The following is a 24,357-nucleotide window of genomic DNA, read 5'->3' on the forward strand; positions in this document are numbered from 1 at the left end:
TTAGAATGTAGAGTTAGATATCCCCCCCCCACCCCCCACCCCCCAAGAGGACCACCACCGACCGGTCCTGGGTTAAACGAGGGGTTTAGAGTTGGGGGCTCAGAGCCTCTCTGAACATTATAAGATCCATGAGGAACTTGGAATAGAACGATTTCCTTTAAACATCCTCAAAGCACCTTAAGAGGTTTCTCCACAGTTTCACACTGACGAAGCTCCAAGGATTCCTCGAGGAACTTATATCCTTAACAGGGTGGCGAGAACCTCCGATATATTGAGATGCTGTAAGCAAGGAAACCGAAAAAAACACCATCACTTCCATAAAATCTTTTTATCCAGTCAGAACAGACTATGGGTCCAAAAGTTTGTGGACACCCCTTCAGCTACTTTAAGTTGCACCCCATTTCTGACCCTGATGTGCAAGAGCAAGTACACCCAATAGAATAGGACTCCCTGGAGCAGATAAGCATCATGAGCCTATGGGCACCATGCTGCCTAACGCCAGGCGTGGGCTATAGAGGGGTATAAAGCCCCCCAGCATTGAGCTGTGGAGCAGTGGAATGATGGTCGGTGCTCCATCCAGTACTTTTGGGATCACGAGCTGGGGATGATCATCAAACATCCTGACCTCACTTACGCTCTTGTTCCTGAATGCAATCAAACCCTCGCAGCAATGCTCCAGCTCCAAAATCTGTCTCTGGACAGTAGAGACAGTTACTCCACCAGAAGCAGGAGAAACAGGAGGAATAAGCCGGTGTCCCAATACTTTTGTCCACATGTCTCTGCCTCAGCGAAGCTCCTCAGCTCACCTCCAGGCAAACGCAGAGTCGCTGACAGCCGGATCAGTCCCATGGAGATCAGGCCCCAACACTGAGAAACAGGGCATTATGGGATAAACCGCCCTGTCATTTGTCAGCGCTGCAGCACAAAGACAGAGCGACGGCCCGACTGCGTTTCAGTCAAGTTGCGACAGAACTGCGGATCTGCGATTGTTCAGCCTGTTTTGCTGTTTTAGCTCGTTCCCAACCTCGGACTCTTTATTCTTCCCGTTCCGACACCTCCGCGTCGCTAATTCCCTGCCTTTGTTCACTGCTGAGGTCAACAGCGCCGCGTCCGTATCGATATGTCAACATTTCAGCCAAAGAACAGATTTTTCCTGCTCCTCCAGTCTGCGGATGTTTCACTTTCCGTTTCAGAAAAGCTTGTTTTCTTAATCTGTTATTGCTCTGAAACTCATGCAACCCCCCCCCCCCCCCCCCCACACACACACACACACACACACACACCTATCCCCTTAAACACACACAGCATGAAATACGGTGCATTCAAGGAGAATTCCTCAGATTTTTACGGATTTCCAAGAATTGAAACACATTCAGGCTTGAGTTTCATTAAAAACTGAGCTTCACTGTAAAGAAACTTACCCACAATGTTGGTGAATGGAAACAGGCGTTGGTCGGTCCGCCATGACGACAACACAGATACAGCCTATATTTTATTGACTATCCAAACCCACCAGAGCAGCTACACGAGTCTTCTGAGTTTTATATGGAATGATGATGATGATGATGATGGTAAAACTGGAGAATCTGAACTAATCCAGTTTTCTTTAGGGACTACTTTCTGTAGCTGCACTACACCCTGCAGCATGTATCCCTCCACCATTTTAATGATCTGGTTCTAAAAGCAGGTTCTAGAGCCGAACTCTTCTCAGAACTCTGGTAGAACCGTGTCTCAGGCATCAGGCAGCGTCTTCATCACCATTAGGTGAAGAACTTTCTGTGAGGAGCTTTTATTATTAGAGCTTCAGACGTCTGCTTCCCTTCACCTCCACTGTAGAACCACAGCTCTGACTGGGGGGGGGGGGGGGGGGGTTTATCTAGAACCTCCACTGTAGAACCACAGCTCTGACTGGGGGGGGGGGTTATCTAGAAACCGAGCTTGGGTTTGTTTACGTCTTAACTGATTAACTGTGCAGAGAAGCTGATTTCTTCTTTAAGATAAATCCCAAGTGTGTGGAGTGTTTCATCCCGGACTACTTTTTTAAAGGAGACCAGAAGATACAAGCCATCCAATCAGCGCAGAGCTCATTTACATATAATGTCTTAAAAGACACAGAAACTCAACTTTCTTGTTTTCTCTTCCAGGAACATCCCGTCTGCTGCACGCCCACGCCCCTCCGGTGTACCAGTCAGATCCCATGGCGTCCCCTCTCTAAGCTCGCGCACCTGCAGCAGTACCCCATGCCCTACGTGGCCACCTCCACCCACATGCCTTTCCAGTACCCACCCCATCCCGGCTCCCCCAAACCCAGCCACCCGTCGCTGTCCCCGTGTCCACAGTAACCCCACCTACTCCTTATCGTCACCGCCTTCTTCTTGCTCCCTCGCCCAGCCCCCTCAGCCTGGACCCTCCTGAGTCCAGCCAGTGACCTCAGCAGCCCTTTGACCTCCCCTGCCCTTCAGAACCACACACCCAACATGTGGCCTCCGCAGACTCCGCCCCCTTTTCTCCCTGGCCAACGTGCTGTCCATGGCCATGAGCATGGCGCACTCTTTTCATCCCTGCCCAGGGCCTCCCGTCCCCTCTGATGCAGCCCCTTCCCTCCATACCGGGCTTTCCTCCTCAGTTCGCTCAGCCCTGGGTATCCTTCAGTATATGCGCCCCAGTATGCTCCGCCCATGCAGGCCGAGGGTGCCTACCGGCAGGTTGGTCCTGGGGTTCATCCGGAAGCTCCGAACTGGGAGGCCATGTATGGTTACGCACAGAACACGACACATTCCACCTTGCACCCTCAAGCCCCAGGGGTGTCCCCGCACCCCCTGCAGATGTACGCCAGCGTCCCACAGGAGATGGGGACGGGGAGGCCGCCCGGACACATCGAGCATCTCCCAAAGGAGTACGCCGGGCCTCAGGGGTATGCGCAGACGTTCCCCAGACCTTCACTGGACCAGTCAGGCCTCTCCAGATCCTCCTCGTCCTCCTCCTCGTCCTCCTCCTCCTCGTCTGGGTCGTTGTCTTCACCCAGAGCGAGTCCAGAGAGCACGGTGAGTCCTGCTGGTCTTCAGATGCTCCTCACGAAGCCATGATGCATTGTTTGTATGTCTGATGTGTTCGTTCTGTTTCCAAGGCCTCTTCCTCCAGTCCTAGATCACTTTCGCCGCCTGCTGCTCCAGAATCCAGCACCAGCGTGCTCACGCCCAGAGAATCCCCGATGGTCAGCCATGGTAAGGGGGTCCGGGGGACGGAGACACACACTCAAAACACAACCAAACAGCAACAAAGAGACCTTTTCTGCTTTGTGTAATGTGGGTTTATTACACATTGGGTCACGCTAAGCATGAAGTAATGGCTTGCGGGGCGAGCCAAGGCCCCTCTGTTGTTCGGACTTGGCTGCGACTGCGCCCACATCGGTGTTGGAAGACATTATCGCCTATTATCCGTGCCTTCGGAGGTGTTGCGTAACTGCCCTGTCAGGATGTAATGTTCCATGGAAGGCAGCCTCTAAGTGCAAGCGCTGCCCGAACCACATTAACCCAGCCAAGTACAAAACCCTGTCACACACGTGTGTTTACTTCCAGCCCAGAGACGATATTAAAGCAATGCTTTGGTTAGAAGTCAAATATGCAGCCCCCTGCCGCCCCACTCCCGCCTCCAACGTAGTCAGAAGTTTAGCTAGCCTATGCCCCACCAGGCTTTCGATGCCTGAATCAGACGCTTGCCTCAAAGGTTTCCTTTAATGTGTTGCTTCATCCGTTACTAGACAGATATTACTCCAAATTTACCCTAAAAGTATCTCAGAATTTACCTCCCTCACCGTTTTGAAGCAGATCAACAGCTCACAGTGAGAGCTAGCCAGGCTAAAGTACAGCCTCCAAACATGGTGGAGGTAGTTTCATCATCAACAGCTCACAGTGAGAGCTAGCCAGGCTAAAGTGCAGCCTCCAAACATGGTGGAGGTAGTTTCATCATCAACAGCTCACAGTGAGAGCTAGCCAGGCTAAAGTGCAGCCTCCAAACATGGTGGAGGTAGTTTCATCATCAACAGCTCACAGTGAGAGCTAGCCAGGCTAAAGTACAGCCTCCAAACATGGTGGAGGTAGTTTCCTCATCAACAACTCGCAGTGAGAGCCTCCAAACATGGTGGAGGTAGTTTCCTCATCAACAGCTCGCAGTGAGAGCGAGCCAGGCTAAAGTACAGCCTCCAAACATGGTGGAGGTAGTTTCCTCATCAACAACTCGCAGTGAGAGCCTCCAAACATGGTGGAGGTAGTAAAGACCTCGCTCTGTATGGCCAGCAGCCGGTGTCATTAATTGTTTTAGTTAATTAACAGTAATTTTGTGTTTCTCCTGCAGAACCAAAGCCCACAGTCACAGTTGGCCGCTTCCAGGTTTCCCCCTCGAAGGTGCCCCCACCACCAGCTGACAGTAAAACCACGTCTGAGGCTACACCCACACCTGCTGCATCACCTGACGCCCCATCCACACAACTGCCCAGCTCCTCCGTTTGCACCTCCTTTGAGAACCCGCCACACAAAGAGGGGCGAAGAGCCTCAGCGGGGAACGCAACCACCTCCCCAAACTCCACCTCCTCCACCTTTCATCACCTCCATGCAGATGTTCCTCGAGACCAGCACAGGCCCTCAGATGCAGCTCCAGAGATAAATCAGCCCCTGGGGAGCTTCTCTCCTGTTTCTCCTTGTGATGTTTCCTGCCTCCGTGAGCATCCTTCCGCTCTGCCAGAGCGTGGGAAAGACGAGGAGAAGCGGGAGGAGGAGGTGCAGCAGAACAGTCAAGAGGAGCCATATAACCTCCACCTCCATCAGCAGAAGCAGCAGCAGCAGCAGCAGCAGCAGAAGAAGAAGAAGGGCCGTAAGCTTGAGTGCGATCCGTCCGTGATGGGGACGTCTGTGGACAGCGGGCTCTCTGTCGCCATGGATCCGGAGGGGAGCCTGTGGGACGGGATGGTAGGCAGCCCTCCGTATCCAACCCCTCTCCACAACCTGTGGATGAGCTACACCCGCACCTCCTCCTACATGAGCAGTGACGAGTCAGAGAGCGAGGACGAGGAGATGTGGGACGAGCTGCAGGAGCTGAGAGAGAAGTGAGAAGCCTCTGATCGGGTCGTTGTTTATTAGGGCTGTCATTGGGGCCTGGGGCGTCCAGAACACCTTAGGACAAATGGTAGAGCGAGTATGACTCTGAACACTCTCTCACCAGCAGTTAAGATGACCTTAACACTGAGATGCACGGGAAAGACCGGCCTGCTTTCAGGACTGTCAAAATAAAAATGTGGAGTGAAAATTTGTCATAATTTAATAAAATGTTAATAAAATTAAAAATAAATGCTTTGTTATTATGACTGATTCATCAAAAATGCATCAGTGTGAGCATCTGATTGGATAGTGGTCATCCAGTTTCTCAAAATTACAAATTCAGAATTGGAATATTTTATACATAATTTTTTTTTTTTTTTATTTCAGTGTAAACAATGTAAGCATTTGATTGGATAGTTGTTATCAGCACTGTCAATGAAATCATCCATGGAATTTTTAATATTCAGTCAAGAAGACTTTCTATGAATTATAATGAATCTTTTATTACTATCTTTTATATTTATAATTAAAATTATATATATATGTATATGATTTGACAATTTATTAAACAGATTTGTCAAAAAAATATAAATAAAATGAATTTCTTGGCCTAGATGACAGCCTGAGTTAGGAGCACCCATCAGTCAACAGCTGTTCACTCATACAGTAAAGCTAACTGTCTGTCTGTCTCCCTGTCTGTCTCTCTCTCAGGCACCTGTGTGAGGTGCAGACCCTGCAGGCGGTGCAGAAGCGGGAGATAGAGGAGCTGTACGAGCGAATGGGCAAAGTTCCTCCTCCGTGCATCGTGTCTCCGGCGGCCATGCTGTCCAGCCGGCAGCGGCGTCTCTCCAAAGGAGGCGCTTTCCCTTCCTCTCGCCGGAACAGCCTCCAGAGACTGGACATCCTCCCAGTCACAGGTAACGGCTTAGTGCAGAATCAGCCCTCAAATACACCCGTTAAGCATCGGGTTAAACTGAGGAACCTGCTGCGATTTCTCCACAGGGATCATAAGGAAGAACTCTCTGAGTGGCGGTGGCAGCAGCAGCGGCAGCAGCAGCAGTTCACAGGAGCGACCCGCCAAAGGGGTGACCTTTGCCCACGAACTCACCAGAATGGTACGTTCCATTTACCAGAAACCTGCTGTGTGCAATCAAATAAGGTCCAAACGAAGCAGTGGTTTGATCGCACTGGAACTGGACTGCTTCCCAGTAGCGTCCAAATACTTTTGAGAAGACCAGCCTTTAGATCTTTACCCTGCATTTCTGTCATTTGTTTGTATATGCTGGCACACATGCACACAATGTGTCCAAAAGTATGTAGACACCTGCTCGCCTGCTCTTCCGGGGCGGGTTCGAGCTAGATATTAGAGCATTGCTGTGAGGAGGACTTGATTGCATTAGCTCTGTATTCAATTCTAAGGGCCCGTGACTGACCGGGGCCCTAAAACTGTATTACCTAGGCCCAGTGTACAATTCATGGGGCCTAAAATCCCTGGCAGCATCGCTTCCCTCCTCACACCTTAAGCTCGGAAATAGTAGGGATACTGTCTGAATACTTTTGGACACGTGTGGAAATCTGAACGGCTTCTTTCTCCTCTCCTTTCACAGTAAAACTACACGTCCGAGCCGGTTGGCAGACCTAGATTAGACTACCTCATCCAGCAACGCGGCTGCTGTTCACGCTCCTCACACACACACACACACACACACACACACACACACACTCCCTCGCCGTCCTACTGAAGAAAGAGAACTTTACGGGGCAAACAAGGAGTCCTTCTCTGCTAGACGGTCACCGCCCACCTTCATGGCTAATCGCTGAAACCCAGCTCTCAACCCGGAAGGAGAACGTGTCCAGGTTGGACACCCCTACTGGACACATTTGCATATTTTAGGACCCCAGTGAAGATTTTTCAGGTCCGGAAATTGAGAATCCGTCCCCAGGATTTCGTTTCGACTGCCTGGGCAGCTCTGCTGCAGCTCTGCTAGCCCAGGCAGTCGGAACGAAATCCTGGGGACGGATTCTCAATTGGCCAAAAGTATTGGGACACCCGCTGCTTCCTTGCTTCTATTAAGGCTATGGAAAAACAGTTGATCCTGCTTTTGTCGGAGTAACTGTCTCTACTGTCCAGGCAAGAAGACTTTCTACTAATCTTTGGAGGAGCACTGCTGTGAGGATTTGATTGCGTCCAGCGGCAGGAGCATTAGTCAGGTCAGGATGTTGGGTGTCAGGGGTGTCCACAAACATTTGGACATATAATGTACACAACACTTTTAGACTATAAGTGGTTTTAATGTTATGGCTGATGGGTGTAGAGGAGTTTCATTGGGTTTTGTGAATTCAGGTACAGGGGCTGTCCAAAATAACAGAAACACCCTGTAAATGACAGATTCATTGGACACTTTATCAGAAACACCTGCCGTACAGGTAAGTGCACTTTGTAGCTCAGCAGCCTGTAGCCTGTGTGCAGCCCACCCACCTAGTACCTGATTAATCACTGGAAAGGGGGAGGGACCACCCGAGGACCTCCGCTCTCCGCTCTCCGCTCTCCAGACCACTCATCTTATTTGGGGGTGGACCATTCTCAGCACAGCAGCGATACCTTAATGATCGGGGCATGGAAGTGTGTGTGCCGGTGGTGTTTTTATTAAACCCTTTGTACGCACGACTGGCCACTATATCGGAAACCCCTCCCCCCATATCACACCTTTGCTGGTGGACACTTTGGCTGCGTCCCAGTTCTGTACTAAATACTACTACTAGTGTGAGCTGCCCCGAAAGCTGCCCTAACCCCACCCTCCTTAGTCAGCCAGTAGGAGAATGAACATACCCAACATTTACAGCAGGATTATTGTTTTTCACTCCTGGGCTCCCCCTACAGGTGAGGAGAGGAGTGTAATTCACTTTTACTCCACTGCAGTAAATACACATCATGCTTTGAGCGCCCCCTTCATGGACAGAGTAAAAATGTTACTTTTATGGGGTTAATAAATAAATAGTTGAAGGTGATTTTTAATTAGTATTTGTTCTATTAAACCACGCTTGGTGGTTGCTATGGTATCTCTCACATTTGCTACATGGGCTTATATTTGACTGCTATGCTCTCGTGTGTCTGACTCGCATGCACAAATGCCAGTGATGAGACGCTGTGCTGAGAACGGTCCACCACCCAAACGTGTTATGGGTCAGGGGTGGTCCTATAGTGGCCCCTCTCCACAGATCACTGGGGTGGGGTCCGGAGGATCGAGCTTACAGAGTGCACCGACACGGGAAAGACGGCCGCTACTCTGCTGTTCTGGACACTCCCTGGTTTACAGACATGACCAAAGCACCATTAGTCATTGATGTTCATGGAAGTTGCAGCAGGGGTACACCATATATACACACACACACAGCATTTAAAGGAACAGTTCTGAGAAATTTCCAATGACCGCGATTGATCTCTGAACCCAGATTCGGTCGATCAGCCCGAGCCGTGTTCGGTATCTGACGTGTGCTGCTTTAGTTCACAGCCGGAGATGCTAGGCTAACATTGCTAACAAACACTGGACTTGGACTGTAGCCAATTTCCTCAAATTGGGTGGGGGGGCGTGTCTACAGAGATGAGAAATTAGTGATCGTCTAAGCCCAGTGTTTGTTAGCAACGTTAGCCTAGCATCTCCAGATACCCACCACGTCTTGATCGGCCGACTGCACCTGGGCTCAGAGGTCAGTCATGGTCACCCGGGTGCGTTAGAAACATCGTCAGCGTTTAAATTCCAGATGTTTTCAACATCACTTTCCACCACAACAATATTTACACTTTCTGACTTTCTGCAAACGTCCTTTCCGGGATTACCTCGCCGCCGCAAGCCAGACTGACGCTGGCGAGGGGAGCGGCGTGTGTAACGGACGGAGCTTTACGTTCTTTAGGGTCGGACCGCGACCGGGTGACGCCTGACGCTTATTTTAAAAGGAAATGTGTGGTGGGTTCATTTTAAGGATTAAGATGGTTGATGGGGTGTTACTTTACTTTCATTATTTATCCAAAGAATCGAGAACATCGATGCAAAATTTCACTCATTCGTCAAACTGTGAAACCTTATCATTGCCTTTGAAGATGCACAGTGAGGAATATAGTGAGGTTATATAGAAAGATATATATTTTAGATGGACTAAAGGAAACAATGTGAGTAAGCCATTTTACCGAATGTGACGCTTCGAGTGCTAAGCTGCTATACTGCCACGCCGTGCCTCTTCTTCCTCCTTTCTGGGTTTTTTTTTTTTATACTTCAGATGAATATGTACCGTGCTCCAAATTTTATTTGTACAATAAACTTAAAAATAACATTTATTTGCCCGTTTTCTTCCTCCTCCCCCAGCCAAGATACAGAAAATCAAGCACACAACATTTATTACATTACAAATAAAGGCTCGACAAGATCCTACAGCCTGATCTGGACCAGGTGTCCCGTCTGTTTACGCATCATTTATACTGGTCTTTAAACTGGTGTAACGCTGCCCTCTAGTGTTTCTCAGGCTTAATGGCACAGCAGCCCCTGTTTTCTCCTTTATCACACGTTTCCCTCCACACATTGTCCAGGTCAGAGACTCCAGAGGCGGCTGAAGAGCTCTCCTCCCCCCCCTGGGCAGGGTGGAATTGCCAAGGACAGGCTCTCCCACCACAGCGTCCTCGGAGACCTCCAGCTGATCTTCAGTTCGCTCCGGTCCTGGGCCCTCGATACTTGGCGGCCGCCTTGGCCTCCTCGTCGATCTCGTCCATGAGCCGCTCCTGGGACACGGAGTAAAACGTGTAGCCGTCTGCAGGGAGGGGGTCAAGGCAAACAAACAGGTGTGCAAGCAAACCACTTAAAAGGTCAGAAATCCACAATTAGCTCTATAGCGCATCACGCTAACTCAAAACTCAGCGTTCAGAGCCCCGCAGTACCCACGCTGAGATCCTGAGCGTCGGCTGAGTCTTACTTCTAAAACTACTAAGCTTTAGAATGGACTACAACCACCCGGGACTCCTTAGCAACCATCTATTAAACACTATAGTAACTACATAGCACAATTTCACCATGGTGACCATGTAGCAGCTGCATGGATACCGTCGATTCTAATCCAATCATTTATTCCAAAAAGTAATCAAAAATATTGAGCTTAAATGAGCTGGTCGATTTAAGTAGTATGCAATGCCATAGCAACCACCTAGCAACCACAAAATATGCTAAAAAAACTAAACAAAAACGGAGATCGTGAACGTCGATCGATTCTCAGAATGAACTGCTCGTAATTTAAACATCTACCAGTAGTTAGCAACGCCACCTGGGATACCTTAGCAACCACCTGAAATAGCAAAGCGATCAGCCAATACTGATCCAATCTTTTGTTCTATGAAATCTACTAAGCTTTAAAATACTGGGTGTGTTTGTACCTAAACCTAAATCTAAAAGTAGTCGGCAATACCATAGCAACCATCTAGTACCAATTAGGCACAACATAGCAATAATTAATAAATAAATAAATAAATTATATATATATTGATCTTAAATGAGCTGTTCGTACTTTAAAAGCGCCTGAAAGTAGTCAGCAGCACCATAGCAACCACCTAGCAACCACAAAATACAATAAAATCCTTTCATATATCCCATCTCTACATGCTGCCCTAGGGGTGGGCAATACTGCAGCAATATCACGATGCTCCTGGGGTTAAAATAATGACCTCGAACGCCGACTCTGCTTTTCTTATCAGCTGAAACCATAAATCTCACATCAGAGCTTTTATTACTTTACAAATAAAGGCGAACCCGAAGCCACGGCCTGGCGGGAACAGGGCCTCCCACCTGGAGCTCCACCTGTTCATGTACGCCTGGTTTACTGCTCACCTACAGCCTCCTAGTCCAACACTGCCCTCCGGTGGCTGAGGGCTGCGTGGCACTACTAGGCTCAGCAAAGGAGAGGCAGTTCCAGGTGGCCTTAGCCTGTCTGACTATCAGCAACACCATTATGGGATACCTTAGCAACCACCTGAAATTACCATAGCGATCAGCCAATACTGATCCAATCTTCTGTTCTATGACGTCTACTAAGCTTTAAAATGTGCGCTGTGTTTGTACCTAAAACCTAAATCTAAAAGTAGTCGGCAATACCATAGCAACCACCTAGTACCAATTAGGCACAACATAGCAACCACTTGGCACATCACTAAAAACACCTTTTTTAACCACCTGCAACATCCTAACCACTTAACAAAATGAAATTACATATTTAAAAAAAAAAACTGAAATACCATAGCAACCGTTTCCTCTTAGAAACCACATAGCAACAGATACTGATTTAATATTTTGTCCTTAAAAACAACAACAACTACTAAGCTTTAAAATGAGCCAGCAAAATAGCCAGCAAAGCCATAGCAACCACCTAGTAACCATTTACCTAGATCATGCCTAGCAACGCCTTACCAACCACCTGGGACACCCCTGCAATTGTCATAGCTAACACCTAGCAAAAACTGCTTCACCGTGTTAGGAACCGCTTGAGATACCATAGCAACCGTTTCATCTTAAACCACATAGGCACCTGGGACACCTTTGCAACCGAACATCGTAACATCTTGGCAACCATTTTCACCATAGCAACCACTACGCAACACCATAGGAACCACCTGCAATATATAAGCTTTTTGTAATTCAAACCATCTACTCAGAATAAAAGTAGTCAGCAAAGCCACGGCAACATCATAGCAACCGCCTAGCAACGCCTCACCAACCACCTGGGACACCTTTGCAAGCAAACATCGTAACATCTTGGCAACCATTTTCACCATGATGACACCATAGCAACCACCTGTAATTCAAACAATGTAGTCAGCAAAGCCACGGCAACATCACAGCAACCGCCTAGCAACCACCTGGGGCAGCCATCAGCAAAAACATCTCACCATGACATTGTTTGTAAGGGGGACCATCAGAAAAGTAGTCGGCAACGCCATAGCAACCACCTAGCAACTGCCTGTAGGAAGGGCTGGTTAAGCTGTGCGACTATTCTGCATGTTATTAATTATTTTAAAAATGGTCAAATTGATTAATTGATTGGTTGGTTGGTTAATTGATTGATGGCAGGATCTGTGTGACCGTGTTGCTGCTATTACTCCACTCAGGAGGGCTGTATGGGAAGCTAATGGGAGGTCATTAGGTCATGTAATCATTAGGGCACTGACCGGAAGTGGGTTGCGGTGGGTGAAATGAGGGTGATGAGAACTAATTAGGACATATTAGAGCTGAATTATTGATTAATATTGGAAATTAGTGACATTTCAGGTGGCTATTTTAGCTGTTTTTTGCAACTCTCCGTTCCACCTTAAATGGTGCAGCAGTTCCATTCTGGCGCCTCAGGCGCCAGAATGGAACTGCTGCACCATTTAAGGTGGAACGGAGAGTTGCAAAAAACAGCCAACTCAAACTACGCCACAACGCACCGGAGCCATCCCTAATCACTTAAGGTGGCCCAACTATTTAAGGTGGACCGGAACAAACAGCCAACCGAACCCTGCCCCCCTCATTAACACCATTAAACCAGGTAACCTTGGTCAAAGCTGGAGGATACAGATACCCATCACCACCGCGCCGATCGCCAGCCCGGTAATCACGTTCCTGCCGCGGAGCTTCTGGCCTTTCTTCCTCCACTGCTCCAGTTCCACCCGCCGGATAAACTGGATCTGCTCCCGGGTCAGGTTCTCCGTGTTCGGGTCTATCCTCTTGGCGAACTCGCTCTCGCCCGCAGCTTTGCCCTGCTTGTCCGCCATGCTGTCGGTGACAGGAAGAAGCGCTGTATCCGGGCGGTGTCCCAAATCCAACTCCGACCCGCTCGATCCCTACTTAGTTGAATTCTGCCATCAACATTTATTTTTAAACGAATTCGAGTATAAATAATTAAAGTTTTATAAGTTTATACGGTTTTAAAAACGAATATTTGCCACAAATAATAATAATAATAATAATAATATTACCAAGCCGGTTGACTAGCATGCTAGCTAGCGTTTGTTTACATCCGTACAATTATTATTATTTTTATTTATTTAAATTAAAATGGGTTTGAATGTGTTTAAAACACATTTTTTATATTATTGAAATGTGTCAGAGTAATAATTATATAATAATAAGTTAAATAAGTTGTGTTTTGGACATTTGTATTTATTAGCAAACTAGCTAGCGCTAGCAAATAGGCTACAACACAATGACAGAAGCACAGCAGATATATTATTATTATTATTATTATTATTATTATTATTATTATTATTACAAGTTTGCTCATTTTAACCTGGTAAACTGGCAACATTATATATATCTAATATTTCAACCCTTGAAAATACAATTTCCATGACTGTTTAAACTTGGAAAATATGTATTTCCCAATTTTCAACACCACTGGAATAAAATCACACATTAAAATGTCCAAAATAATTATAAATAATAATAAATAAATAAATAAATAAATAAATAAATAATGTATAACCGCAATATGAACGCTACTGATACCTACCGATAAACACTTTTTAGTGCACATATTTGAAGTGCATTGTGGGAGATATTAGGGGACAAACGTCTGCTGCACATTTATTAAATAGGATTGTAGGACATATATGTAGACGTTTTTGGACGGATTTATGTAAACATGAAACCCTCAGTATGGGACGAGGGTACATTCTTCGCGTAGTCCACTATAAACTGACTCTACAGTTAGTGTACTAAACACCGGAGGACGAACAGCTGGATTTGGGACACAACCAGCGGCCGTTGAGTCCGTTCCGCGCAGCCGCAGTCGGTGGACAGGTGCAGCTGGAAACGGCGAGGTCGCCACCTAGCGTGTGATTTAGGTAAAACACCGTCCAGAAATTGTCTAAATCTGTTCAAAGGTGTATTAATAATTAAATAAATGCTAAAAACGGGGTGTATAATGGACAGAATAACGAAAAGGCCCAGTCTGAGGTTCGGCGAGGCCTTGTCCGAGCTTCTGTCTGACTTTCTGAGCAACCTTAACAACACGAACAAGACCAACCTGGAGGCTTTGTCGAGTTTCTGTGGGGATTTTAAAGACGGGAAGGTGATGGGTGAGTCGAGCTAGCTTCACTGAAACGGCTTAGATCCAGCCGGCTACGGTGGTGGTAAATACAGGGCCAGAAAGTGGCAAATCCGCCCGTAACTCGCTTGAAATGGCAAATCCGCTCCGGGATTTTGCTCCAACTGCATGGGCAGCTCTGCTGCAGCTAGGCTGCCCATGCAGTTGGAGCAAAATCCCGGAGCGGATTTGCCATTTCAAGCGAGTTAAAGGCCTAATTCCCCCACATTTCACAGCAAATTACCCTTTTAAGTGCAACACAGCAACAATAATAAACATCTAATCATTTCCTGTAGTTAAAAATGTCATATTTGCATTAATATTTATTTTAAAATGCAGCGTCCACAAACTTCTGTCCCTACAGAACACACCTTTCTCATTTGTGAGGAGTTGGGACTGGACCCTTCGGTTGGTTACCACGCCATCGAGATACTGGACAGGCAAGTCCACCTAATTTTAAGAGTCGGGGTACAGTGATGGTGGTGGTGGTGGTGAATGAGACCAGGCGTCGGTCGCCATGACTACAAGTCAGATATTTGATTGGATTTTAGGGCCGAAATCCTGGCTCAGGCTTCAGGCGGTGTCTTCCGGTTCTGGTTCACCACCACGGTTCTGAATGGGAATTCTGACTCACATCACATCTTGACCATGAAATGATGTGGTATTTTCTCGTCTCAGGTTTATGGCGAAGCATGTTGAGAATTTGCTCAGCGAGGGCGGCGAAGGCCCCTCCTGTGGAGCCGAGGAACGCAGCGGTGAAGATCTGATCTTTCAGAGTCTGGGAGAAAAATTCCAGGTCTTCCTCCTCTCATGTGTGCAGATAGCCAGCAAACTGGCCTTACATTCCAGTGTAAGAGCTTAAGACCAGTCTCGATGAAAACCCACACCTGATAACGATTCATATAGCGTAGAGGAGAGCGGAGCACCACCTGCCATGGGGTAAGACGTAGCATGGATATTTAATGTGGTTAACTCCTCGTCTCGAGTTCCCATCGCAGTGTCGTCTACCGATTTTCCCAACTTCAGCTCACAGTGAGAACTAGCCAGGCTAAAGTACAGCCTCCAAACATGGTGATGGTAGTTACACCAACAGCTCACAGTGAGAGCTAGCCAGCCTCCAAACATGGTGGAGGTAGTTTCATTCACAGCTCACAGTTAGAGCTAGCCAGCCTCCAAACATGGTGGAGGTAGTTTCCTCATCAACAGCTCACAGTGAAAGCGAGCTAGACTAAAGTACAGCCTCCAAACATGGTGGAGGTAGTTTCATCATCAACAGCTCACAGTGAGAGCTAGCCAGGCTAAAGTACAGCCTCCAAACATGGTGATGGTAGTTACACCAACAGCTCACAGTGAGAGCTAGCCAGCCTCCAAACATGGTGGAGGTAGTTTCATTCACAGCTCACAGTTAGAGCTAGCCAGCCTCCAAACATGGTGGAGGTAGTTTGTTTGGATCTACCATACGACTGTGTAGCGACTGTTAGAGCGCCCCCCTCAGTCTGACACAGTTAACACAGAGATGTGCAGCGTAAAAAAGGCCGTGTCCGGCTCTCCTCTACTCCCTTAGCGAAACGGGGTCTACCCACAAAAACTTAGCAGGGTTATTTGACTCATCAAGAAACCATGTTTTTCAAACCCAGGCCGTTGACAACAACTCTGCCGCAAGATACCTGCAGTCACTCGGCTGCAGCTGTCCCAAAGACAAGCTCCTGGAGTCCGAGCTCCTCGTCCTGAAAACTCTGGACTTCCGGCCGAACGTCCCGAACCCTCTGCTGTACGTGGAGACTCTCCTGGAAGTCCTGGGTCAGTGGTTCTCCGAGTACTCGTTGAGGTTATCCAGTAGGTCCACTAATGTGTCATCTGTGGCTTTGTGTTTCTGCTCCACAGCCCACAACGTCCCAACCGCACCTGCAGCACAGCTGCATCACCTGTGCAGGTACGTCCTTCAGTTCATCTACCTGCAGAGGAAGCCAGTCTACCAGTCCCTGCTTGAAGCTGCTACTGGATGTCGCAGCCCTTCTCCAGAGCAAAGGTAGCTACACTCTGCGGACAGAGAAAAAAAAAAGTATTGGGACACCTGCTCATTCACTGTGTCTCTACTGTCCAGGGAAGAAGCTGGATACATTCATTTGAAGGGGTGTCCACAAACATTTGGACATCCAGTGTGTCCTCTCTGATTTGGGTGTGTGTGGTGCGTGGAACAGGGCGAAGTTTGTGTCCGTGACCGAAGACCGCATGCTGTTGGGGGTCGGCGTGATCACCGTGTCTGCCTACATCTACCAGGTGTCTGCTTGGGAGAAGGTAAGCCGGCCCTGCGCTCCAGAGATCAGGCTGTAGGAGGCACTGTGATGTCAGCAGCATGTCTCCAGCGACCATCTGCGTCCCCTAATCTAGCCTGGATGGGCTCCTAACCCGTCATTTATGTGTTGGCTCGTTGGTCGCAGGTCGTAGAGGAGCTCACTCTGATCACGGGGATCTCAGCGAGGAGCATCCTGGACTTTGCTCGCGTGACCCTGATGCACATCACCAAGAGCAGAGCGCCATAAGTCTTAGGTAACCTTTTTCAGGTACTCAGGGTGATAAGGACTGAAGAAGGACGTTTACGCCAGGCGTAGATGCACAATAAGAGCAGCGACTGTTCAGAAGAAATATCCTCTGATTCATTAAAATCCATTATCATCTTTAATGTTTCTCAGTTTAATTTAATTAATGAATTAAATGAGGTCATGCTCATCAGTCAGGCACAGAGAGCACAGTTGGCCTCAATTGGCCGGGGGGTAGATGTCCTCTGAGTGCATTGGTTGTCCAGTGACGCACCTCCCAGTGTCGGGAGCATTACATGTGATGCGGGGGAGGTGTACTGATTAACGAGTGGGTTGGGTAAAATTGGGGTCTAAAACTGGGTAAAAACTAAAGAAGTAATTAAATAAATAAACTCCTCGGGTGGATCCTCAGGTAGGAGGTTGCACCCCCTCAGCCTGACCTGCTGATTCTGGGCACTCTCTGGGGAAACCTTGAACCTTGTAGCATCTCGTGTAGCAGATCCTATAACATCTCGTGTAGCAGATCCTATAACATCTCGTGTAGCAGATCCTGTAGCAGATCCTATAACATCTCGTGTAGCAGATCCTGTAGCATCTCGTGTAGCAGATCCTGTAGCATCTCGTGTAGCAGATCCTGTAGCGCCTCGTGTAGCAGATCCTGTAGCATCTCGTGTAGCAGATCCTGTAGCAGATCCTGTAGCGTCTCGTGTAGCAGATCCTGTAGCGCCTCGTGTAGCAGATCCTGTAGCGCCTCGTGTAGCAGATCCTGTAGCAGATCCTGTAGCATCTCTTGTAGCAGATCCTATAACATCTCGTGTAGCAGATCCTGTAGCATCTCGTGTAGCAGATCCTATAGCGCCTCGTTTAGCAGATCCTGTAGCGCCTCGTGTAGCAGATCCTGTAGCAGATCCTGTAGCATCTCGTGTAGCAGATCCTGTAGCATCTCGTGTAGCAGATCCTGTAGCATCTCCTGTAGTGTCTCGTGTAGCATCTTGTGTAGCGTCTCGTGTAGCAGATCCTGTAGCAGATCCTGTAGCATCTCTTGTAGCAGATCCTATAACATCTCGTGTAGCAGATCCTGTAGCATCTCGTGTAGCAGATCCTGTAGCATCTCGTGTAGCAGATCCTATAGCGCCTCGTTTAGCAGATCCTGTAGCGCCTCGTGTAGCAGATCCTGTAGCAGATCCTGTAGCATCTCGTATAGCAGATCTTGTAGCATCTCGTGTAGCAGATCTTGTAGCATCTCGTGTAGCAGATCTTGTAGCATCTCGTGTAGCAGATCCTATAGCGCCTCGTTTAGCAGATCCTGTAGCGCCTCGTGTAGCAGATCCTGTAGCAGATCCTGTAGCATCTCGTATAGCAGATCTTGTAGCATCTCGTGTAGCAGATCCTGTAGCATCTCGTGTAGCAGATCCTGTAGCATCTCCTGTAGTGTCTCGTGTAGCATCTTGTGTAGCGTCTCGTGTAGCATTTCCTGTAGCGTCTCATGTAGCGTCCTATGTGCCGTCTCCTGTAGCATCCCCTTTTGTAGCCTGTAGTATCCTGGTCCCCCGATGTCCTGCTGGTTGGTTTCACACTCGGGTGACATTTAGCCTTGTTAACTCATAAAGCGTAAACATCGTAATTAAATCTACGTGTGTTTAGGAACAATAGCTGATCTCTGCTGCATCAGCTGTGATGGAAAGTCATGAAAAAGGAAAGTCAGGTGCGAGATGATCAATTAATTAAATTAATACATAATTAATAACAGGTCTGAGGTATGGTAGAGATTATACACTATATGTCCAAATGTTTGTGGACACCCCTTCTAATGAACGCATTCAGCTACTTTAGGTTTCACCCATTGCTGCTGACAAACACACACAGCTTATCTAGTCCCTGTAGAGACATACTGCCAATAGAATAGGACTCTCTGCAGGAGATCAACAGGAATGCTGATGAAGGAGGCCCATTGTTACCAAGTGTGAGCACTTCCCCTACGTGCCCCAATTTCCAGTGTCCTTAAAGCTACTGGGCTCTTATGTTTGCGGTCCCCCACAGACCGGCTTTCCCACTGACCTGACTTTAGTCTGGACTGGCTCCAGAGCTTCAGGCAGTCATGGTGGGAGTACTGCAGACAACTAGAACATCGGTATGAGGAGAGGAGAGGGTGAGTGGGGGCTGTGCCATGATGAATGCTCAATCTCCTATGGGGGGAAAAATCCACCGCAGGATTTTGTTCCAACTGCCTGAGCAGCTTTGCTGCAGCTCACAGCATCTCTAGAGCTTGTAGAGCTCTCCAGGCAGCTGGAGCTAAATCCTGGGGCAGATTTCTACTTTCTGGACCTGAACGTTCCTCTACCTATGAGTACAGACGTCTGAAGGTTCTTGGCTCATTCTGAGCTCACTTTAAGGCCTTCAGCTCCGGAGGCCAACATTGTGCTCCACTGGCAGACATTCTGCTGAGCTTCTTTTAGCACAGCGCTGTGCATCCGGTCGGCTGAGCTCGACAGGAGGAGGTGAAGTCTGCGGGTGGCAGGATGAGCAGAGGTGGGAGAACACGTCTTGTTCCATAACCAAACTAAAAAGGAGTTCATGAAGCCGGTTCTGGCGTTCCCCGTGCTCTGTCACAGGAATGCGTTTCCTGCTTGTTTTGCTTGGGGGTGAAGACAGTCACACAGTCTGCCTCTTCATCTCAGCTTCATCTTCGTCTTCCTCCCGTCTCTCTTCTCTCTGCAGGAGCTCCTGAAACACACCTCATAGCTTAATCTTCTCCTCGGGTTTAATATGTGTGAGGATGACCTTCCTGACCTTCCTGACCCTGATAATAATAATTCAATGTATTGCGAGACACTATGTGTCCAGATGTTTGTGGACACCCCTCCTAATGAATGCTTTCACCTACTTTAAGTAGCCCCTGTAGAGAAGTACTGCCAATAGAATAGGACTCTCTGGAGCAGAAACATGACCCTATTGGCTCAATGCTGCCTAATAATGCCAGGCGTAGGCTAGAGGAGGGGTATAAAGCCCCCCAGCATTGAGCTGTGGAGCAGTGGAAGAGCTGTGCTCTCTGGAATGATGATGGAGGAGCTCCATCCAATTCTTTTGGGATGAGTTGGGGATGATGAGGTGAGGTGGTGATCATCATCCAACATCCCGACCTCACTAATGCTCTTGTCACTGAATGCAATCAATCAAATCCTCACAGCAATGCCCCTCCGAAATCTAGTAGAAAATCTTTTTCCCTGGGCAGTAGAGGCAGTTACTCCAACACAAGTGAACTGGATAAGCTCCTTAGGGCGGGGCTAAAGTGCTGCAGGCCAAATCGGTGTAGGTATTAATTTATAGGTAATAATAATGTTTATATTACCAATAATATCAACAGTAATAGATTGTTTATTTTAATTAGATTAGATTTTAGAAATTATTTATAATTATAGATTTAGATTTTAGTTATTATAATATATATTATGTAATTATATAATTATATATTACTTGGACTTTACTGCGCTGTACTGTAGGGGCAATTTATGGATCTGGGAACCAGTGTGACACCAGTGTTAAAGTACATTTTCCGAGAGGAAACAAGAACCAAGACAAGTCCAGTCCGTATAATCTTACATCATAACCCATAACCCATTCTTCACTGGCTACAGATAATACAAATATTATGTAATACCGCCTTCCTCTGCCTCTGGAAAGCTGCAGCATCCTAGGAGACAACATCAGGCCCTCTGTGAGGAAGCTGAATCATTGGGCCTTGCAACAGGACAATGATCCCAACCGTACCTCAAAGTCCACCAAGGCTTGGTTTCAGAAGAAGTTCTGAAAGGTTCTGGAGTGGAAGTGGGCGTCACAGTCGCCTGACTTGAACCCCTAGTAAATCTTTGGGGGAGGGTTTGGAGAAGGCGGTTGCAGCAGCAGCAAACCCAAGCGTATCAGTGAACTGGAGGCCACTGACCATGAGGGACGGGCTGAGATTCCTCAGGAACGCTGCTGCCAGAAGCTGGAGTCTGGCTGTGCATCACGTTTGCAGCGGGTCAGAACTGCAGAAGGGTTCTACTAAGTCCTGAAGACACTTGTGATGAAGGGGTTGAGTAATTCTAAAACTGCCGAAGTCATTAAACGTGGTATTTTGGGCTGAATGTGGAGAAAACCCTCATTCTATTGGCTGTGTTGAAATATTTATTTTGGTGTCATTTGATTGGTTTATTGTAAACAGCTGGAAGTTTCTATATTTTACTAATAATCCTAATTTGCTAAGTAATTATAAATACCATATAAATAAAGGAATATTTTAAGAGGTATAAATAATATTTTAAGAGGTACAAACCATATAAATAAAGGAATATTTTTTTTATCATTTTTAAGACAATTAAAAATGATAAAACTGTATTAATAGATTAACAGCCGGGCCTCGTCGCTTAGGAAATACCCATTTTCAGAGCATTTATGAATATTAATATATTTGCTGACACCAGCTCAGTTTACACACCAGTTTCTTGGCCATTATTAGGCAGTTTTTTTCCTTTTCTGTTGTCAAACCAGGCCTATATTACATACCAGTGAGGTATACTTCCTGAAGGGGATTCATGCTGGGATGGGTGGGTGTGTCCTTATGTGTCCTTTGGGTACTAATGTGCCCATTGGAATCCCATGGCAAAAAAAAAACAACCCAAAACAAACCATATCAAGGCGCTCCATCACTTCCATGCAGTCGCCATGGCAACCCAGGCCTTTCAGCACGTCGCAGGGGAATTCCGTTTTTGCACGGCTCACTTGCCAAGTAAGCAAGTCAGCTCTTCGGGGGCCTGCCTTTTGCCTCTCCTTAGCGACCGGTTGCTAGGTTGTTACTGTTGCCATGTGTTAATGTGGTGTGGAGGGTTCAGGGGGGGTGTTCAGCCTCGTCGAGGCGTAGTGTCGGGGGGGGGGGGGGGTGTTATGGGGGGACGCCGCCTCCTCACTTAACGTCCCCTCCTTAATTACGCAAGTTTTACAGCCAGCGCCTCCGAACGCCCCCCTGTTTTTTTTGGTTTTTTTACAGGGACGTAAATAAAGGTGGAATTGACGTTACAGCCACCCACTGAGAGACAACCGTGTGCTCAGATACTGCAGTTGGTTTCATGGCAACAGTAGCAGGAGGACGGCTCCTGTGGTTTGCAGCTCTCAGATAGAGAACACCTTCTATTATCCTACGGACGCTCCGTGGCGTGGAGTGGGGGGAGGAGGAGGGGGAGGACGAATACGGCAGGGGTTGGTGTTACGACATAGCCACAACCTAGCCGAGCGGCTGGATGTTCAGTTTGTGGATGGAGTTTAATGAGCTGCTTGCTCTCAATTGATCCCTCCATGCTCCGCCCACAAATACGGTTGTGCTCTCTCTAGCTCCGGCTGCTGATGGCAAAGCGGCATGGCTCAGGATTTCACGGGGCTCCGTGAAAAAAGCTGCACTCCCTACCAGTAGGGGGAGCCCTGCAGCAGAAAACGCTGCTTTAATGCAGTGTTGGGTTTCAGTTCGCTTCATTTCCTCCACTGCAGCCGTGCTGATTAGCAACAGGCCGCTTCTGTAGTTCTGTCGAATCGATAGTGGACATAAAGGCCTCTGATCCAGAAGAACCTGGCCTGACCTCCGGGACAAGTGAGCTGACTTTGACTGGATTAAGGAGAGGATTTGAGGACCGGCCGCTCCCTGCTGGTCCGTCTTGGCTCAGCTCACCATGACTTTGTTCAGCAGTGTCCGAGCGTGACCCCTGCGCTCCCAGACGCCCCTCGACTAATTGCTAATGCGCAGTGATACACAGTGAATAAGAAAAGAGCTATTGTATATTGTGTCCAAATGTTTGTGGACACCCCTTCTAATGAACGCATAGGATAAGAGACCTGAGGTTTGGAGAAACGAACGATGAATGAGCAGGTGTCCCAATACTTTTGTCCATGTCCTTGTCTACATGCAGCCTCCCAGCCCGGCCTTGACCCCTGTAGGACGCTGACAGCCGCCTGCCTTGTTGGTTGTAGATTCCACTGTAGGTCCCATTGGTGCTCGCGGTGTTTCTTCCCAGCATGCCGTTCTCTTTTGGCCTCATTGTTTCCAGCTGGGCTGAAGTTATCTCCCTCGCTCAGACCTCGCAGTGTTGTGGATGGAAGCGTGTTTCTGGCAGGACATGAAGGCATTTCAGCCCGTGGATAAATGATGACCTGATGATGGAGTGAACAGGAAGGGTGGGTATTGTTGTTGTACCCAGTGCAGGCCTTAATTACGACTGCCGGGCCTGACTGCTGTACATATGCCGCTGCCCCCGCCTGCACGGCCCGCCTGCACGGCCCGCCTGCGTAACGTGCCCGAAAGCACCGAAGGTAACCAAATGACGTACTGGCCAAATACTCCACCCTTCTGCCAGGGCTGTGTTTGTGATTTACTGCATCCCATAATACGCTGAGGTCACTTCAGGAGGCTGTGTCTGCGGATGATGTAGCTGTGCTGTGGTCGTATGAGCATGTAGCAGTGTGTAGCGTAATACATGCTGGTCCAGTCTGCAGAATACAGTGTACATACAGGCTCGCTGTGCTGGTCCAGTGTATATACAGTATGCACCAGTGCAGAATATAGTACATGCTGGTACAGTACGGAATATTTATTGTATACTGGTGCAGTATATAGTACATACTGGTACACTATACTATACTACACTATACATTATATACTAGTGAAGGTTTGGGTATGCCATACATACTGGTACATACTGGCACACTATACTAGTAGTATGCATCACTGGTGCAGTATATAGTACATACTGGTACACTAAACTAGTACAGTATACAGCAGCGGTGCAGTATATAGTACATACTGGTATACTATACTACACCAGTATAGTATACCAGTACTATACATACTGGTATACTATACTACACCAGTGCAGTATATAGTACATACTGGTATACTATACTACACCAGTGCAGTATATAGTACATACTGGTACAGTAAGCAGTACAGGTGCAGTATATAGTACATACTGGTACACTATAGTGGTACAGTATACAGCACCAGTGCAGTATATAGTACATACTGGTACAGTATGCAGTACAGGTGCAGTATATAGTACATACTGGTACACTGTACTGGTACAGTATACAGCACTAGTGCAGTATATAGTACATACTGGTACACTATACTGGTACAGTATACAGCACTAGTGCAATATATAGTACATACTGGTACAGTATGCAGTACAGGTGCAGTATATAGTACATACTGGTACACTGTACTGGTACAGTCTGCAGTACAGGTGCAGTATATAGTACATACTGGTACAGTATGCAGTACAGGTGCAGTATATAGTACATACTGGTACAGTATGCAGTACAGGTGAAGTATACAGTACATACTGGTACAGTATGCAGTACAGGTGAAGTATATAGTACATACTGGTACACTGTACTGGTACAGTCTGCAGTACAGGTGCAGTATATAGTACATACTGGTACAGTATGCAGTACAGGTGCAGTATATAGTACATACTGGTACAGTATGCAGTACAGGTGAAGTATATAGTACATACTGGTACACTGTACTGGTACAGTCTGCAGTACAGGTGCAGTATATAGTACATACTGGTACACTGTACTGGCGCGGTATGCAGTACTGCTAC

The 24,357-nt window shown here is 47.6% G+C and overlaps 3 protein-coding genes across 3 annotated transcripts in view; 2 read left to right on the forward strand and 1 right to left on the reverse strand.

Moving 5' to 3' along the window:
* wnk4a (WNK lysine deficient protein kinase 4a) overlaps positions 1-8,220 on the forward strand; it is a 61,062-nt gene extending 52,842 nt beyond the window's left edge. Inside the window, 12 exon segments of the mRNA XM_072666730.1 lie at positions 2,145-2,206; positions 2,208-2,327; positions 2,329-2,382; positions 2,385-2,498; positions 2,500-2,553; positions 2,555-2,631; positions 2,633-3,044; positions 3,128-3,224; positions 4,354-5,101; positions 5,805-6,010; positions 6,096-6,208; positions 6,701-8,220. Coding sequence (XP_072522831.1) covers positions 2,145-2,206; positions 2,208-2,327; positions 2,329-2,382; positions 2,385-2,498; positions 2,500-2,553; positions 2,555-2,631; positions 2,633-3,044; positions 3,128-3,224; positions 4,354-5,101; positions 5,805-6,010; positions 6,096-6,208; positions 6,701-6,703 — 2,060 coding nt within the window. The 3' untranslated portion in view covers positions 6,704-8,220.
* A 1,157-nt stretch (positions 8,221-9,377) lies between these two features.
* coa3a (cytochrome C oxidase assembly factor 3a) lies at positions 9,378-12,907 on the reverse strand. Its single transcript, XM_072666737.1, has 2 exons — positions 12,681-12,907; positions 9,378-9,893 (listed from the first exon to the last, which is right to left on the reverse strand). The coding sequence occupies exons 1-2, from the start codon at positions 12,877-12,879 to the stop codon at positions 9,787-9,789; spliced, it is 306 nt and encodes a 101-aa protein (XP_072522838.1). The 5' UTR covers positions 12,880-12,907; the 3' UTR covers positions 9,378-9,786.
* Positions 12,908-13,986: 1,079 nt separating this feature from the next.
* On the forward strand, positions 13,987-16,735 carry cntd1 (cyclin N-terminal domain containing 1). Its single transcript, XM_072666735.1, has 7 exons — positions 13,987-14,184; positions 14,557-14,632; positions 14,871-15,042; positions 15,830-15,992; positions 16,077-16,221; positions 16,394-16,490; positions 16,634-16,735. Exons 1-7 carry the CDS (start codon positions 14,010-14,012, stop codon positions 16,733-16,735), a joined length of 930 nt encoding a protein of 309 aa, XP_072522836.1. The 5' UTR covers positions 13,987-14,009.
* The last annotated feature ends 7,622 nt before the right edge of the window (positions 16,736-24,357 follow it).

Source organism: Salminus brasiliensis, chromosome 22 (assembly GCF_030463535.1).
Source record: "Salminus brasiliensis chromosome 22, fSalBra1.hap2, whole genome shotgun sequence".
Classification (NCBI taxonomy): domain Eukaryota; kingdom Metazoa; phylum Chordata; class Actinopteri; order Characiformes; family Bryconidae; genus Salminus; species Salminus brasiliensis.

What these genes read in the sequence shown, in the direction of transcription:
- coa3a (XM_072666737.1), bottom strand. Translation starts at nt 12,879, where the DNA reads ATGGCGGACAAGCAGGGCAAAGCTGCGGGCGAGAGCGAGTTCGCCAAG. An exon ending in CGCGGTGGTGATGGGTATCT is followed by an intron (nt 9,894 to 12,680) that starts GTATCCTCCAGC and finishes CCCTCCCTGCAG; the next exon opens with ACGGCTACACGTTTTACTCC.
- cntd1 (XM_072666735.1), top strand. Translation starts at nt 14,010, where the DNA reads ATGCTAAAAACGGGGTGTATAATGGACAGAATAACGAAAAGGCCCAGT. An exon ending in GCCATCGAGATACTGGACAG is followed by an intron (nt 14,633 to 14,870) that starts GCAAGTCCACCT and finishes TTCTCGTCTCAG; the next exon opens with GTTTATGGCGAAGCATGTTG. An exon ending in AGCCCTTCTCCAGAGCAAAG is followed by an intron (nt 16,222 to 16,393) that starts GTAGCTACACTC and finishes TGCGTGGAACAG; the next exon opens with GGCGAAGTTTGTGTCCGTGA.